The sequence below is a fragment of the Microcaecilia unicolor genome, chromosome 6 (assembly GCF_901765095.1).
Source record: "Microcaecilia unicolor chromosome 6, aMicUni1.1, whole genome shotgun sequence".
In the NCBI taxonomy this organism is placed as follows: domain Eukaryota; kingdom Metazoa; phylum Chordata; class Amphibia; order Gymnophiona; family Siphonopidae; genus Microcaecilia; species Microcaecilia unicolor.
The window spans coordinates 299,551,719-299,568,426 of record NC_044036.1 but is presented as its reverse complement, the minus strand read 5'-3'; the positions used below and the strand labels follow the sequence as shown (position 1 = coordinate 299,568,426).

The window sequence follows — 16,708 nt, the reverse complement described above, 5'->3', positions numbered from 1 at the left end:
TGTGAAAGGGGGCAGGGTGTGTGGTGGGAGCGGGGCATGTGTCCTTTTTGGGGGACAAAATATGGTAACCCTACTTCTAGCTCTACTCAGGAACAATGAATATGTCAGCAACGAGAAGTGGAAAGCACTGCCATTAGATCATAGGAGCTTTACCTTGATGCCACCCCAGGACTGATTGGAGAGAAAATCAACAGGTGTTGTAACCCCAGGTAGTGCTGGATACCGGAGGAGGAAGTCGAGCTCCACTGTGCTAATTTCTTTGCTCATCAGAAGTATCTGCAACATAAAAAAATGTTACTCATCCCAGTGCTCACAGTGTGGTTTAAGGGGCTACTTCCTTTCTTTATTTAGAATAACTGAACACCTAAATGCTCAAACATCATACAACTTCCCCTGTCCCATATACAAACAGCCTAATTGATCACCTAAACCTGCAGTATCTTGGGCCAATCACCCTTCAGGTCCAAACACTTTGTTTTTGTGGGTCATCACATTCTTTATTCACAGTTTAAAAAGTAAGGCCTGTATTCACAACATTCCAAAAACAAAGATGAAACCTGTTTCCACAACATTCCAAAAAGAACCTCTACAGTTTATCATAATAAGAAAAACTCTGTATTGGTGTTCCAAAGCCAGGAATGTTTCTGTGATTGTAATCTGATTGAAGTGGATGGGCAGATTATAAAATATTTTAAATAAAAAGCATTTATAAAGTTATCTGCATATTGGATTTCAAACCAAATTACATAAAAGTCCCTATTCCAAAGAGCTGACAATCTCTAAGTACCTAAGGTGATAAAATTAATTTCCAAGGGTCATAAAGCATGTCAGTATCAGAAGCAAGGCTAGATTGGGAAAGTGGTTTCCTGGTCCCCAGCTCATTTTTTTAATGGAAGAGGTTTAATCCTCCCAATGTTTTCAGCATCCAAGTCTGATGTCCCCAGAGGGGTCAGAAGACTGTATTGACCTCTGCCACCAGGACTCTAAAAAAATTTCCACAAGAAAGTTGTTTGTTGATCTTAGTGAACAAAAATATTCACAGTCTATGTTTTAAAACAACACAGCTCAGAAATCTATCATATTTCAGAAAAGCTGGAAAAATGCCTGATACATAGTTTTTTATAGGCAGATGCCATCTATTTCATCAAATAAATTATTCTGGTTTTTATGTAGTGTTCTCACCACTGAATCAGGACAGCTGTCATCTCATGTAAACTGAAGTGACAGCTTTACAGATTCAGAGGGGAGGTATCAACACAGGCTTCGGATTGGGGGAGGGGGGGAGGGAGGGATGTTATTAATGTGAGCTACCATTAAGAAAGGTTATTTTATCACAAGTTGTGCTATATTAGCACAGGGTATCATTTCATAAAATGGGACCCTGTGCTAAAAAGCACAACTTGTGGAAAAATAACCCATCTGAATAGTAACCCATTGAAAAATTCAACTTCTTGTTTTTATATAGTTACTAGAGAAAAAGGCCCATTTCTGTTAGAAATGAAACGGGCTCTAGCAAGGTAATCTCATTGCCCCCCTACCTGCCTCCCTCCCTGTCCTCCGAGTTGCAGGGTACCCCTCCCTCCCTCCCTCCGAGTTCCATGCCCCCCTACCTGCCTCCCTCCCTGTCTGCTGAGTTCCAGGGCACCCCTCCCCCCTCCTCCCCTTCGAGTTCCAGCCTACTCCTCCTTCCTCTGTCTGTCAGCATCACCCGAAATCTTACCGTAGAGCAGAGCAGACGCTACAGTTAAGCTTCCTCACTCACAGGTTTTTGGTTGCTGGCTTGCTGTGAGTGGCTGTGTGGCGTGAAGCAGGGCTCTGTAGCGAGTGATGTAATGTGCAGGGGGCAGGGCTGAGGGCAGCTGTATGAGTGGTGCTGAGAGGTAGGTGCATTTTCGCCACTTTTGTCTTTCTTCCTGGCCGGGAGTTGGTTTTCGAGTGTAGGGCGGAGCCAGCGGGGGAGCTGTTAAAAGTGGTGTCCGGAGGGCAAGGGAGCTGCGGGGGAGAGGCCCAGAGAGACTGGGGTCGGCTGTGTGTCTGTGTTTTTATACCCAAGCGTCTCTGTATGTTAGAGTGGTAGAAGAGTTCGTTTTAAACAAGGGGAAACTGCTTTCTTTCCTGTGGTTGGTCCCTTCTTCTGACGTCACGTTACCATGGGTGGAGCGATTACAAAGCCTACGAACACTACAGGGCTTCACGGCTTCACTGCCACGGAGTCAGCTTCAGAATGTTGGAGGTGCAAATTATTATATTAGATTATTAATCTATGGGGTCCTTTTACTAAGGTGTTCTAATGGATTTAGCATATACTAACAAATTACTGTGCATTAAGGGCCTCTTTTACCAAAGCATGCTAGTGATTCCCATGCGGCAATGCTGACAAAGCTCATTCAAAGTGACTGGGCTTTGTCAGCATTGGTGCGCCAGGAATCGTTAGTGCGGTTTAGTAAAATAGGTCCTAAGTACCATGTAGTCCATAGGTATACCATGGGCTGTGCATCATTTAGTGCACTATGGGGTCCTTTTATTAAGCTGTGGTAAAAATGGCCTTGCGCAAGCAGCGGGGGGGGGGGGGGGGGGGGGCAATTTTGCCACTCGCCGCAGCTCTTTTTACTGCAACAGGTAAAAATGTCTGAAAATAGCCATGTCATTGTGGTAAAATTGCTCTTACCATGTAGACATGGCATGGGGAGCACTTACCGCAACTCATAAGGGCTCCCGTGCCTGATTACCACCAGGTTAGCGCAGCACTAGAAAACAGCCAGTTATTTTCCCTAGTGTAGCAAATGGCGCATGCCGGGGCAGATTAGCATACGGTACTTCCCCATTGGGCTTACCACCGCTTTGTAAAAGGGCCCCTCTAATTATTAGTGCAGCTTAGTAAAAGGATCCTTTTGTAAATACATAGATCATTTTTAGAAAAAACATTAATTCAAGATTAAATTATTACTACAAACATAAAAATGCATTACAACATTGTAAATGATAAAGGGGATGGGAAGACTTCCCTATGAGGAAAGCATGAAGCATCTAGGCCTCTTCAGCTTGGAATAAATACGGCTGAGGGGAGATATGATAAGAGGTCTATAAAATAATGAGTGGACTGGAACGGGTAGATGTGAATCGTTCGTTTACTCTTTCCAAAAATACTAGGACTAGGGGGCATGCGATGAAGCTACAAAGTAGTAAATTTAATACGAATCAGATAAACATTTTCTTCACTCAACGTGTAATTAAACTCTGGAATTCGTTGCCAGAGAATGTGGTAAAGGTGGTTAGCTTAGCGGGGCTTAAAAAAGGTCTGGATGGTTTCCTAAAGGAAAAGTCCACAGCCCATTATTAAATTGACTTGAGGAAAATCCACTGCTTATTTCTGGGATAAGCAGCATAAAATGTATTGAACTTTTTCAGGATCTTGCCAGGTACTTGTGACCTGGATTGGCCACTGTTGGAAACAGAATGCTGGGCTTGATGGACCTTTGGTCTGTCCCAGTGTGGCAATACTTATGTACTTAAACCAAACAGAAAAGACACATAATATACCTCTGATACAAACAAACATACATCTATGCTTTGGGTTATGCCTGCAGCAGATGTAAAAGCATTCATCTATGTTCTGCATTGAAAAGGAAGGAAGAAAGCAAGCAACAGAAAAAGGTGCAAAAGAGGATAACTGGTTAAAAACTAACTTTTAGGAGCCCTTTTACAAAGAGTTTGCCGCACGCCAATTCAGAACTACCACATGAGTCCAGCGTTAGTTCCTACCCCAGTGCACAAAAAATGTTGTATTTTTGTAGTACTGGGGGCTTACCCAGTAGTAATTGGGCAGTGCTGCGTGCTTCATTTTTAGTGAGCAGTAAGCCCTCATTGGGCTTACCACCGCTTTGTAAAAGGGGTCCTTTGTGTCTACTGTGGTTTTGACAGATTTCAAATTGCCTAATATTGACTTGGCAAATTTCTCAATGGGACCAGCTAGGGAGGTATCACTGCTTCATGAAGGCAGGTCCTAGAACCAACGAGAAGGGAAATTATTTAGATATTGTCCATAATGGAACAGACCTGATATGAAGAGTTACAGTGGTGAGGCCACTTGGCAACAGTGATCACAATGAGAGAGGACACTATAAAGAAAACTACTGTTCCAGTATTTAATGTTTAAAACGGAAACTATGATAAAATGAGGATTCATTTAGAAAAATTTAAAAAAGTAGTTGTCAGAGTCACAATTTTGGAATAGCTGTGGACATTATTGTAAAATACCATTTTGGAAGCCCAAATAAAACGTTTCCAAGCATTAAAAATGGGTAAAAAGAATACAAAAGTACTGTCAGCATGGTTTAATAGAGAGATAAAAGTAGGGCAAGGACAGGGCATAGATTAATTAGACACATGTCCAAGGCCCAAAATCAAGAACAGGATCATATATCCACCAAGTCGTTCAACTGAAACTGGTAAACTCCTAAGAGATGTTAAAGCCATGGTAGGGTTACCAAGTAGTGGTTTTACCTAAGGGACACTAATGCGTGGTAGAAATATAATTGCCAGTAATTTGTCAAATGCCTTCTGAAAATAAAAACATCTCTACACCAAAAAGCTCACTTTTATCCACATTGGGGAGGGGGGGAGGAGTGAGTAGTGCATATCTAATGCTAGGGGTGCAGGCATCAGCAAAGTCTTTCATGACAGACTCATTAAGAAATGAAAAACTCATGGAATAGGAGGCAATGTCCTATGGTTTATTATAAACTGGCTAAAAGATTGGGAACACTGAATTAACTACTCTAATCGCCATATGCTTCAATATCTGTAGCCTTTTAAGAAGTATCTGAGTAGAGCTCACAAAAAGTACTTTACAGTCATCGAGCTGACTCAGAATCATAGCCTGAACAATCATTTTAAATTGTACTAGATCAAAACAGTGTCTAACTCTTCCCAGTCTTCATAAATAAATGGAAAATTTTTTTAAAAAGCCACGAATGTGTCCTGTGATATGTGAAACCAATTGTGCTATTTACCTGGAAAGCTACTTGGGCCGTGTAGGTGAGTTTATCACATTCGAAGAGCCCCCTCGTGGTGTACTGGAAGACGGAGAAGGAGATACTGTCAATCAGATTCATTACGCGTTGCTTAAGGACCTCATCAGAAGCAGCTCTCTGCACTGCCTGCTGGAACACCACACTGAATGCCTGGAGAAGCAGCAAAAGAAAGGGACAAGTCACAACAAGATGCATGGTATTTAGTTATACATATAGGAGGAGATTCTATATATGGCGCCTAAATCAGTGCTGACGAAGCATATTCTGTAATCGGCACCTAGTTTTAGGCGCCGATTATAGAATATGCTTAGTTGATATTTCAGCGCCGATATCTGCCCGCATTCATTTACGTCAACAAAAACCTGGTGTAAATCTCAGCGCGTAGATTTAGGCGCACTGGGACATATTATATAACTAGGAGCCTAAATTTCAGAATGCCCATGAAACGCCCATTTCCCCCAACCATAAACACACCCCTTTTTGCCTCCACGCATTAGAAGTTCGGCGCACATCATCACAGAATACGCTTAGTGAGTTGTGCGCCTAAATTCTAATTAGTGCCAATTAGTGCTCATTATTGCTTGTTAAACGCTGTTATCAGTGCTCATTAGCTTGTTAAGCCAATTAAGTTACACACAGTTATACAATCTGTGCCAATTTCAGCGCCTAAATCTAAGCGCACTATATAGAATCCGGGGGGATAACGCTTTCACAAAGGTATTAATGGCAGTCAGGACACATTGCAAGCTAAGCCAACAACTGAATAATGGTGAAAAAAAAACATTTCTTTTGACAATTTCTACAGCAGAGGTGAAACAAATATGAAATAAGGGGTGTATCAAAAGGAAATCACTCAGCACTTACACAATCAACAACTTCTCTTGGGCTTTTTGTCCATTTAGAACTTGCCCTGGCTTCTTATGCCACAGCAATGCCAAGGGAGGGGGGGGGGGGGATAGAAGGAATAAGGAGTAAAGGCAAGGTCACCATGAGTCATCAGTCACAAACACAGTGTCTCTCACTGTACCTTAACGTTTGTATAAAACAGTTCTTGAGGAAGTTGCCACCAAGTATTATAGTGGATCAGTAAATTCTGTAATGCGGTTAGTTATTTTGTAAAAAAAAATAAAGAAGGATCATCTGAGTTTGGAGCATAGATGCAAAATAGAAATAGCTTCTGTTTTGCTAGGGACATGTGTACAAACAGACACCTACTTAGAGATACAGCAGGTTGCCAAACAATCTGATAATATAATGAGGCACACAACAAGATAGCCTCTCCATTCCTTTACCTGTCCAAATCAGAAAAAGCTCTTGCCTCAATCCAACCCGCCTTAAACAGAAAAGGATTAGAAAGAGAAAGGCACATTTCCTGTATAAACATTACATCAACCTGACATTTTTAAGGTAAGATGAAATCTTGGATCTCTTAATAGTGTAATTTAGTCCCTTCACATTAAGGGACACAAATTTAAAGTATTAGCCATTAAGCCTAAGGGCTGATGTAATGCTTACCAATCACTGGGCTTAGATGTTAAACAAAGTAATTATTAACATAATATCACGACTGCACAGTAGCAAACAGCGCATGGTATAAAACAGCAACATGCAACGTTTGAGTTCCTGGTCCAAACAGAATGGAGTCATCCACAAAATCAAGTAACAACCAATCGGAAGAAAAGAAAAGAAGACGGTAGAAGAAAAAGAGCTCAGTGCAATACCAAATACAGGAAGGAGAAAAACAATATTCTCACACATCCCTCAGCCCTAAAACAACCAACACATGCACCCACCCCACCCACTATTCACATTAAATATGAATAACTCAAAGTAACAAGACTAGCACAGAATAATCTCACACAATAAGACAACAGCACAAACCAGATGCCCAAACCCGTATGCTCAGGCACCACATAGAACCAATTTAATTAGGACACCAAACATCTTGTAGTGGGTGAATAAGCCCTTCATGTCAGAGTGTCTGGACAGGGACAACCAACTAAATCCAAAAATGTAAGAAGACCTGAAAGCTAGTCATAAGTTGTATTGATATTGATCTAGATAACCTGTATCCTTGCAGGGTAGAGAAAGTCAAACTGTACATAAGTAATGCCACACTGGGAAAAGACCAAGGGTCCATCGAGCCCAGCATCCTATCCACGACAGCGGCCAATCCAGGCCAAGGGCACCTGGCAAGCTTCCCAAACGTACAAACATTCTATACATGTTATTCCTGGAATTGTGGATTTTTCCCAAGTCCATTTAGTAGCGGTTTATGGACTTGTCCTTTAGGAAACCGTCTAACCCCTTTTTAAACTCTGCCAAGCTAACTGCCTTCACTACGTTCTCCAGCAATGAATTCCAGAGTTTAATTACGCGTTGGGTGAAGAAAGATTTTCTCCGATTTGTTTTAAATATACTACACTGTAGTTTCATCGCATACCCCCTAGTCCTAGTATTTTTGGAAAGCGTGAACAGACGCTTCACATCCACCTGTTCCACTCCACTCATTATTTTATATACCTCTATCATGTCTCCCCTCAGCCGTCTCTTCTCCAAGCTGAAAAGCCCTAGCCTCCTTAGTCTGTCTTCATAGGGAAGTCATCCCATCCCCGCTATCATTTTAGTCGCCCTTCGCTGCACCTTTTCCAGTTGCACTATATCTTTCTTGAGATGCGGCAACCAGAATTGAACACAATACTCAAGGTGCGATCGCACCATGGAGCGATATAACGGCATTATAACATCCTCACATCTGTTTTCCATACCTTTCCTAATAATACTGAGATCGGAAAGCCTTTAGACAGGGTCAAGATGCCAAAAATTGCTTCTGATGAAATGTGGTGGTTTTAGCCAAGTCTGCTACTATTAAAATCTTCCTGCCTGTGTGCAGCAAAGGTGCTTTAGATCTGGCAATGCAAAGATAGCGCTAAATGTTGAATACAACTGGTCAGTGACATTTCTGATGTTTTAAAGTATGCAACTACTCCAAGTACACTCTTTCATTTCTCCAAACTGGTAACCCTTGGGAAGCTCCAGGATTTTCAGATTATTCCAGTTGCTATGATCAGCAAAATCCTCAAAGTCATGTTGTAACACCACCAGATTAGTCATGAGTTAGTGTGGGTAAATTGAAAGTGAACTGTAGCACTCAAGAATACACCATCTTATTACTACAGCAAAAATTGTAATATTTTCACAATACTTGTGTGGGAAATAAACAAAACCTTGAAAATGTTATTGTTTGGGGGTGTTTTTGTGTATTTTTCTGTACAAACTCCTGCTTGTAAGAAAATTTCGTAAGTTAGTATATTGGCCACTTGTCAATAGTTATCATGACAAGATCAAATTTGTTATAATCACTGGAAGGAGAACACTAAAGAAAACCACTGCTCCAGTGTTTAATTTTAAAAAGGGAAACAATGATAAAATGAGAACATCATTTAGAAAAATTAAAAGGAGCAGTTGCCAGAGTTGAAATTTTGGAATAGGTGTGAACATTATTTAAAAATACCATTCTGTAAGGCAAGATAAAATATATTCCAGGCATTAAAAAAGGTAAAAATAATGCAAAACATGGCTGAATGGAGCAATGAAGTAGGGTAGCAGTAAGACATAGGTTAATTAGGCCCATGCCCAGGGCCCAAAATCAAAAAAGGGCATTTCCTGGAAAGTGACACTCTGATAGAGGAAATATGTGAGCTAACATAATGCCATGGAGAGCACTGATAACGAAGAACCGTCCTACCCAGGACTCATTGTGTTTTATCATAAACTTAATAAGATGTCTGCTCTAAAAAAGGAGCCACTATGACAATGGTGCTTCTATGCCTTCTTCTGCAATACAGATGGAGGCCTCTAGCAACCGCAAGTCAGAGGAAGATCCATGGGAGCCATCTACAACAGACCTATACAGCTATGAATTAGAGAGAAGCTTATGAAAGCTAAGACACAGAAGGGAGCCAATTGCAGCCACAAGGCACAGGAAGACCTTGAGAAGATGGAACAAGGCTACAAGGCAGAGACAGTATGATGGAAGCTAAGAGAGAGAGAGAGGGAGAGAGAATGTAGTGTAAACAACTACACTGGCTACCTGTGAGAGAACGAATCACATTGACACATAAAATAATTTACGGATTAGCTCCGGAATACATGATTCCTCTAATAGATCTCCCACCTAGAAATGCCATCACTACAGCCCATACCTTTTTACAACTACATTACCCATCTTGCAGGGGTGTTAAATACAAGCTTCTATTTGCCTTTACTTTCCACTACTCCAGCCCGAAGACTTGGAATGCTCTTCCCCTGTTCCTGAAAACGCAAGCTGACCACCATCTTTTCAAGAAGCTGCTGAAAACGTATCTTTTTGAAAAAGTGTATCCCATTAGTAACTCTGCTGTTTAGCCTTCCTAATCGCTGCTAGCGCATTATCCTTTTCTACTGTAAACTTCATGTGTTGTGTCTTTTAACTTTTGTAATTCATGGAAGCCACATTGTGCCTGCATTTGTGGGAAAATGTGGGGTAGAAATGAACCATAAATAAATAAACACATTCTCTCACCTTTTATATATAGTCCTTTTATAAAATAAAGCTATTATTGCTCTGCACCTGGGGGAGCCATTCATTGCCAAGTTTATGAAGCTGTAAATTACACCACTAACTGACTTTCAAACAAGAGTAGTGATAGCAAGCGCCAGGTTAAATCTACTTTCCACTGGAAATTAAAACTCAGTCAAAATACCAATAAATGTCTATTAAAACCTGATACTTTTTATTGAAGCCATTCATCTACCTAACAGAATACGGGGGTGGAAGAGGAGGAGGAGGAGGTGTTTACTATCAGCAAGCGGAGTCTGAGAAAGTGTGACACTACCTTCAGAGAGAACTGGTACATGGGGTGAATTTTATTGAGGTCATTCATTATGAAGTACAGTAGGGAGGCGCGTGCTGCGGCTGGCCTGTAGTGCTCTCGTGCCTCATTGATCTTTGCCTCTGTCACCTTGGCCTCTTGTACCTGTCAGCAAAGAAAGATTACAAAAATAGACAATAAATCCCCCATTTGCTTTAAACGTAAAAAAGTAACAAAGATGTACTGACTTCTCAATAAACTTCTTCTACAAATTAAAAAAAATAAAAATAACATCTATTTCTGAAAGCACAGCACAAGAAAAAAAAAAAAAAGGCTCATTCTGCTGCCCAGATGAAGGTCCATCATCTGAAATCTCAGCACAGTCATGAGGACAAGCCCTAGGAGGAACTGGATATAGCAAGGTTAATTCACTGCAATCATACTGCTAGTTGTTAAGAAGGCAGAAGCAGCCTCTCCTGTCACAGTACCGGTACCAGTTTGAAAATAAAACTACCAACAAAAGGAGATCCCCACGATCACTGCCAAAGAGCCTATCGAAACGTGAACTTTATTTTAATATTAAAGCTCAGAAACACAACTTAGCCTCAGAGGCTATCTTTAAACTCTCCCTACTTGCTGGTGTTTCACCCCTTGAGAAAGCATATCTGTGCATAACAGCATCGAAGAATAAATTGACCAGTTTTTGGAAGGAGATGTTTAGCTTTTCTGAACTGTTGAACCTCCAAATTCCAATGCACTGTGGCACATTACACATACCAAATTACACGTGAAAGGACGTGAACCAAAAAGCCAGGACTAGTTTGAAGTCTAAGCCCTACTAGCTGCTGGTGTTTCAGTGGAACATTCAACACCCAGAAGCAGTTTTGAATGTTACAGACAGAGCTGTGGAACTGGAAACAATTTTCGGTGGAGTCGGTAAAAATGTAGCGACTCTGACTCCAGCATTTTATACATATATATGCATACCTTTGTCCTGGATCTAAAGTTATATTTACCAGTCCTTTAAATCCAGAACAAAGATATATATCTTCTACTATAATAAAACACACTCTCAACGTTCTGAGGACACTGACGTCAATGCAGGCACTCACACACAGGTTCATAACTTCATGGTGGTGAAGCCACAACACTCACCATCTCTGCATGCCCCGCCCTCGCGTCACACGTCATGATGTCGAGGGCGGAACACGAAAAAAAGGCAAATCAACGCACGGGGAGCAGTAGGGAAACACGCGCAGCGTGTTTCCCTACTCCTCCCCTTCCAACAAATCCCAGCCGCAAATGACGTGCCCATCACCCCCACCCCTTTCAACACATCGCCCCGCCCCTTTCAAGGTATCGGCCACACTCTTCCCCTCATCACCTTCCCTCCCCCCTGTCACCTCCCATCCCCTTACGCCACTATCCCTGGTGGTCTAGCGGTACCTGTTCGCTCGGCCAGGAACGAAGGAACCCCCGCTTTCCTGCCCGGAGTGCTGCTGCTAGCTGCCCGGCTGCATCGTGTCTGAGTCCGGCTCTTGGCGAATCAAAATGGCCGCCGAGAGTTGAAGCTGCCTCGCGAGACTTCAACTCTCGGCGGCCATTTTGAAACTCCGAGAGCCGGACTCCCACACGATGCAGCAAGGAAGCTAGCAGCACCGCTACAGGCAGGAAAGAGGGGGCTCTTTCTTTCCTGCCCCGACAGAACAGGTACCTCTAGACCACCAGGGAGACAAGCATAAGGGGAGGGGGAAGGGAGTCCGGTGCCAGCTAGGGCCCATTTCATCAGCGGCAGAAACGGGCCTTTTTTACTAGTATATATATAAAACAGTTATGTGGGCCCCAGTAGAATATCCTGTTTTTCATTTGTAAGAACCCCTAATCCCCAAAAAAGCCCACCAGACTCAAAGTCCTCTTCTCCCACAACCCCCCCCCCCCCAAATCTAAGTAGGCTCATCCCAGCATACCTGTATCTCTGGTGGTCCTAGTAAGGGCGTTAGAGACAGAAGCGAAAGGGGTAGTAAGAAGGGGGACTTTTGTGGGGCCAGGAGGGGGATCGGGGGTTCTTACAAGTTGAAAACAAGTTAGGCAGGTGCCAGCTCCTGCACAGTGAAGTGGATCAAATTAGGACAGCTTTGAAGCTAAACATTTGTGAGGGGGGGGGGGGGGGGGGGAAAACCCACAGGTGATTTAAGTGGACAGGAGAGCTTCTCCTGCCCACCTAAATTGCTCTGAATATTGGCCTTTTTCCCCGGACTCTATGTAGGGTGACTTAAGTTGCACAAGAAAATCCAGACGTATTCTGAATTTGCACGCACAACTTAATTACTTAACAAGCCAATCAGTGCTGATAATTGCCACTTAAGCATTTTACACTAATTGGCATTAATTAGAATTTACGTGCAAAGCTGTCTAATCATATTCTATAATGTGAGGCGTGTAAATTCTAAATCGCACAGTTGAAAAAGGGGCATAGACATGGAATGGGCGGATCGTGGGCATTCCTAAAATCTATACCTAAATTTAGGTGTACTTTATAGAATACGCCTAAGCATATTTCATATATAGAATCTAATCCTTTATGTCTGATTCTATAATCTTAGCAGTTTAATAAAAACGCTGTTTGTGAACAAGGATTATAGAATAGTAATACTTAAGTGTATGAATGTAAGATTTTTGCATGTATGTGCCGATTGGGAGCTAAGCAGTATTCTACAAGCATAGGGACCCTTTTACTAAAGCTTAGCACGTGATGACAGACAATAGCGTGTGCTAAATGCTGCATGCCCTATTTTATATCTATGGGCTACATGGCATTTAACACATGCTAATGTCTGTTAGTGCATGCTGAGCTTTAGTAAAAGGGCCCCTTAGTGCATAACTGTAACGGGGGGGGGGGGGGGGGGGGTACATGTGGGGGACCATAGACAGGTCCCACATTTACTACTATAAGTTACATACTAAAGTGCAACATTTATACAGTGTTAGTGCTTAAATATTGGTGCACAAGTGCTGACTTAGAGGCAGATGCAGCAACCAAACGTAAAAAAATCTAAATCGTTAAAGTCCCTAACGATTTTAAAATAACGAAAAATGCACCAAAAAAAAAAGTCACACATGCTGAGATCGGTATTGAAACGTACAATGTATCAAAGAATCACAATACACATCGTTAATCGGCCCCCAAATCATGCGCAGAGCAGCCAAGCGTTATGTTAGCTGCTCTGCGCATGCCACAAACAGTCAAAACACAGTCAAATCACAAGCACATGGCTCCCAAATCAAAACAAAAATAAAAAAAAAGGGTCGGGAGGGGGCAAGGGCGCTCATCAGGAGCGTCCTGTACGGACGGCCTTGCCCCCCCCCCCCGCTGCTCCCCACTTTCCGCCGCTCCCCCCCACCCCGAAAAAGCAAAATTCGAGCAGCCCCTGCCCCCCTCCCTTCCTCACTACTCTCTCACCTCAGCTCCGCCTCCCGACATCCTCCGTCCTGTGCCCCGCCCCCTTTTGGGGTCGTCGCCGCCATTCCCCTCCTCCATCGGGCCCCCCTCCCTCTTACCGGGCCCGTGCAGCGCCTCTCTCCTCTGTCCGAAAGGCGCTGCACGGGCAAGAAGAAAGCTGATGCCTGCCTTCGCCCAGCTTCGATGGCGCGTCTTTCTCCTGCTGGGCCCGCCCCTGTTTGACGTCAGTAAGCTAATCAAGAAATGTATTAAGTTATGTCCAATAAAAAAGGAATCATCTTATTTTCTTTTCCATGTTTTATTTTGTTTGATTTCTATTGATTACCTTTAAAAGTGGACTAACACGGCTACCACACCTCTCTACTCATTCTACAGTGGAATCTGGGCACCCAGATGCTGTTATAAAATTTGCGCTCAGGACCCTGCATTTAGAGGTCCTTTTATTAAGCCACATAGGCCCACCACGCACTACCGTGGGACTCACTGAGGCATCCTGCAGTAGTATTCTGCTTATGCTAATCCCGCACTGGAAAATATTTTTTATTTTCCAGCACAGGAGGCATTTCTAGGGGTGGAGAGTAGGCATGCCTGTGCTAATCAGGTAGCACAGGCATATTACTGTGTGTTAACTGATTAGCACAGAAGTAGCAAGGGAGCCCTGACTGCCACCTAAATAGGTGGTGGGAAGGGCTCCTGGTGATAATGACCATGAGCTAATGGGGAAATTAGCACGTGGCCATTATAAAAACGCAGACCATGGCCATTTTTCAGCTATGCTAGAAAGTGGTCAGAGCATGTGGCAAACCCACGTGCTAATCACAGCGCCGGCCACTCTTTAGCGCACCTTAGCAAAAGGACTCCCTATCCCCCAGATTCTATATAGAGCGCCTAGAGATTCGTGCCAAAATCAACACAGATTCAGTAACAATGCGAGTATCTTAACAAGCTAATGAGCGCCGATAACAGCACTTAACAAGTAATAATGAGCACTAATTAGCACTGATTAGAATTTAGGCATATTCTGTAATGATGTGCACCAAACTTCAAATGCGTGCAGGCAAATAGAGACATTGTTATGAGTGGGGAAATGGGTGTTTCATGGGCGTTCTGAAATTTATGCACCAAGTTATAGAATATGGCCACATTTACGCCACATTTTTATAGGTATAAATAGATGCGCGCAGATTTAGCCACTGAAATATCAACTAAAACGATTATGGAATACGCTTACTTGGCACAGATTTCAGTGCCAATTTTTTAGGCGTCATATACAGAATCACCCCCTAATTGCCCAAATTTGGGTAACCTTTATAAAATTGATCACAATTTCTGTCTAATTTTCTTTTTTCAGGTTTCTTCTTATCAGGGTCTTTAGACTGATAGGGAGAAACGGCCTGAAGATCTGTGGGAGCATCCAGTGGCATCAGATTAAGCAAAAAGGCTTGGCCTGGCCTGCTTTTCCAAGAAGTCAAACCTAAGAAATTAGGATCAAGCTTATAAATTACCCATTCAGTTATTGTAATATCAGGTGCCTGCCTGGCAGGCCATTAGTAGCTGCTTCTTGCTTTTGTGATGAGGGAATATTGATCTCAGTCCTATTACATATATTTTATAAGTACCTTTCCCCTCCCCGCTTGAAGCCTCCAGAAGCCTGCAGGAGTCTAGCATATTAGTTTCTTCATTTAAACTCTGCTTTTCCTTTGCGTTCTTGCTACTTTCAGTATGTAGAAATTAATTTAATCTGTCAGAGTCTGAAGCACAAAGTGCAGGTTTCCAGCAAAATTTCCAGAAAATCTCTAGTACAGTTCTCAAAGCCCCTAAGTGTTTTAATGCCTTCACAAAATGAAACTCTACTGGTATATGTATATAAGGAAACCTTTGGAATACAGTATCTGAGCAACCTCCATTCTTAAAAAAGTTATGAAGAAGCACAGTAAAAAAAAAAAAAAAAAAAAAAAGAAACACTGTAAGCTCTTTATTTCTTTCCTTTTCTAGCAGGGAGTTTAACTCCTGTTTGGGGGCATATAATCACTCCCCCAGACACTTATAGCAGGTCTTGCAGTAATCAGCAATGGACAATGTCTGCTGGCAGGCTGGATAAATTTTGAAGCCACTGGCCTCAAAACATAAGAGGAAAGGGACTGGATATAGTACCTTTCTGTGGTTTTTGCAACTACATTCAAAGCAGTTTACATAGTATATACAGGTACTTATTTGTACCTGGGGCAATGGAGGGTTAACTAACAGGGCGGTGGGGGGCGGGTAGAGGCAGCAAGGGGGTGCACGGAATAGGTGTGTGGCTGTCAGCTCTGCCTGCCTCTGATGTGACTTCCTGTTCCAGGGCAGGGAACTGGCAGAGACTAGAGCCATGTGCCTGCTCCGTTAACCACCTTTCTAGGAGGAAAAGTGGTGGGGTGATGCACTTTGGAGGGTGACACGTCCCGGGTGACAAACAAGCTAGCAATGCCACTGCCTTGGAGGTTGAAGGGGTGATGAATGGCTGTCAACAAAGGGGGTGCCAGTTACTAATTAATTAAAGCTTCTTTTCTCAGAGACTCAGTGGGAAACAGTCTTAGTAAACCAGGCCCTAAAGAATGTTAGTTTATTTTAGTTTATTGAGGCTTAATATACTGCCTTTCATAAAATCATAATGGTTTACAATCATCTATAAAAACAATACAATACAGAAACTAAGGATAAGGATTTCCAACTGAAAAAGAAATTAGGAAAGCTCACACATGGAGAGTTGGTCAGATAAGTAAGTCACCAATATCTCAAGGGTCAGAAGGAAAAGCAAGGTAAATAGATGAGTTTTCAAGGCAGTTTTAAAACGTTGATAGGATTGTGCAGTACAAAGAGCGAAAGACTATCAAGTGAATTTTCAAAAGAGAAGGACGCCCATCTTCCAACACAAATCGGGAGATGGGCGTCCTTCTCTCAGGGTTGCCCAAATCGGCATAATGGAAAGCCGATTTTGGGCGTCCTCAACTGCTTTCCGTCACGGGGACGACCAAAATTCATAAGGGGCATGTCGGCACCATACCGAAGGCGGGACTGGGGCGTGATTTAGAGATGGGCGTCCTCGGCCGATAATGGAAAAAAGAAGGGGATCCCTGACGAGCATTTGGACGACTTTACTTGGCCCATTTTTTTTTCACGACCAAGCCTCGAAAAAGTGCCCTAAATGACCAGATGACCATTGGAGGGAATTGGGGATGACTTCCCCTTACTCCCCCAGTGGTTACCAACCCCCTCCCACTCCCCCCAAAAAATGTAAAAACATTTTTTGCCAGCCTCAAATGTCATACCCAGTTCCATCACAGCAGTATGCAGGTCCCTGGAGCAGTACTTAGTGGGTGCAG

General features: G+C 42.8%; 1 protein-coding gene across 1 annotated transcript in view; it reads right to left on the bottom strand.

Moving 5' to 3' along the window:
- DNAH9 (dynein axonemal heavy chain 9) overlaps positions 1–16,708 on the bottom strand; it is a 408,742-nt gene that overhangs the window by 69,322 nt on the left and 322,712 nt on the right. Inside the window, exons 57-59 of the mRNA XM_030208005.1 lie at positions 9,911–10,051; positions 5,013–5,183; positions 154–276 (exon numbers count right to left, since the gene is read on the bottom strand). Coding sequence (XP_030063865.1) covers positions 154–276; positions 5,013–5,183; positions 9,911–10,051 — 435 coding nt within the window. The remainder of the gene's footprint in view (positions 1–153; positions 277–5,012; positions 5,184–9,910; positions 10,052–16,708) is intronic.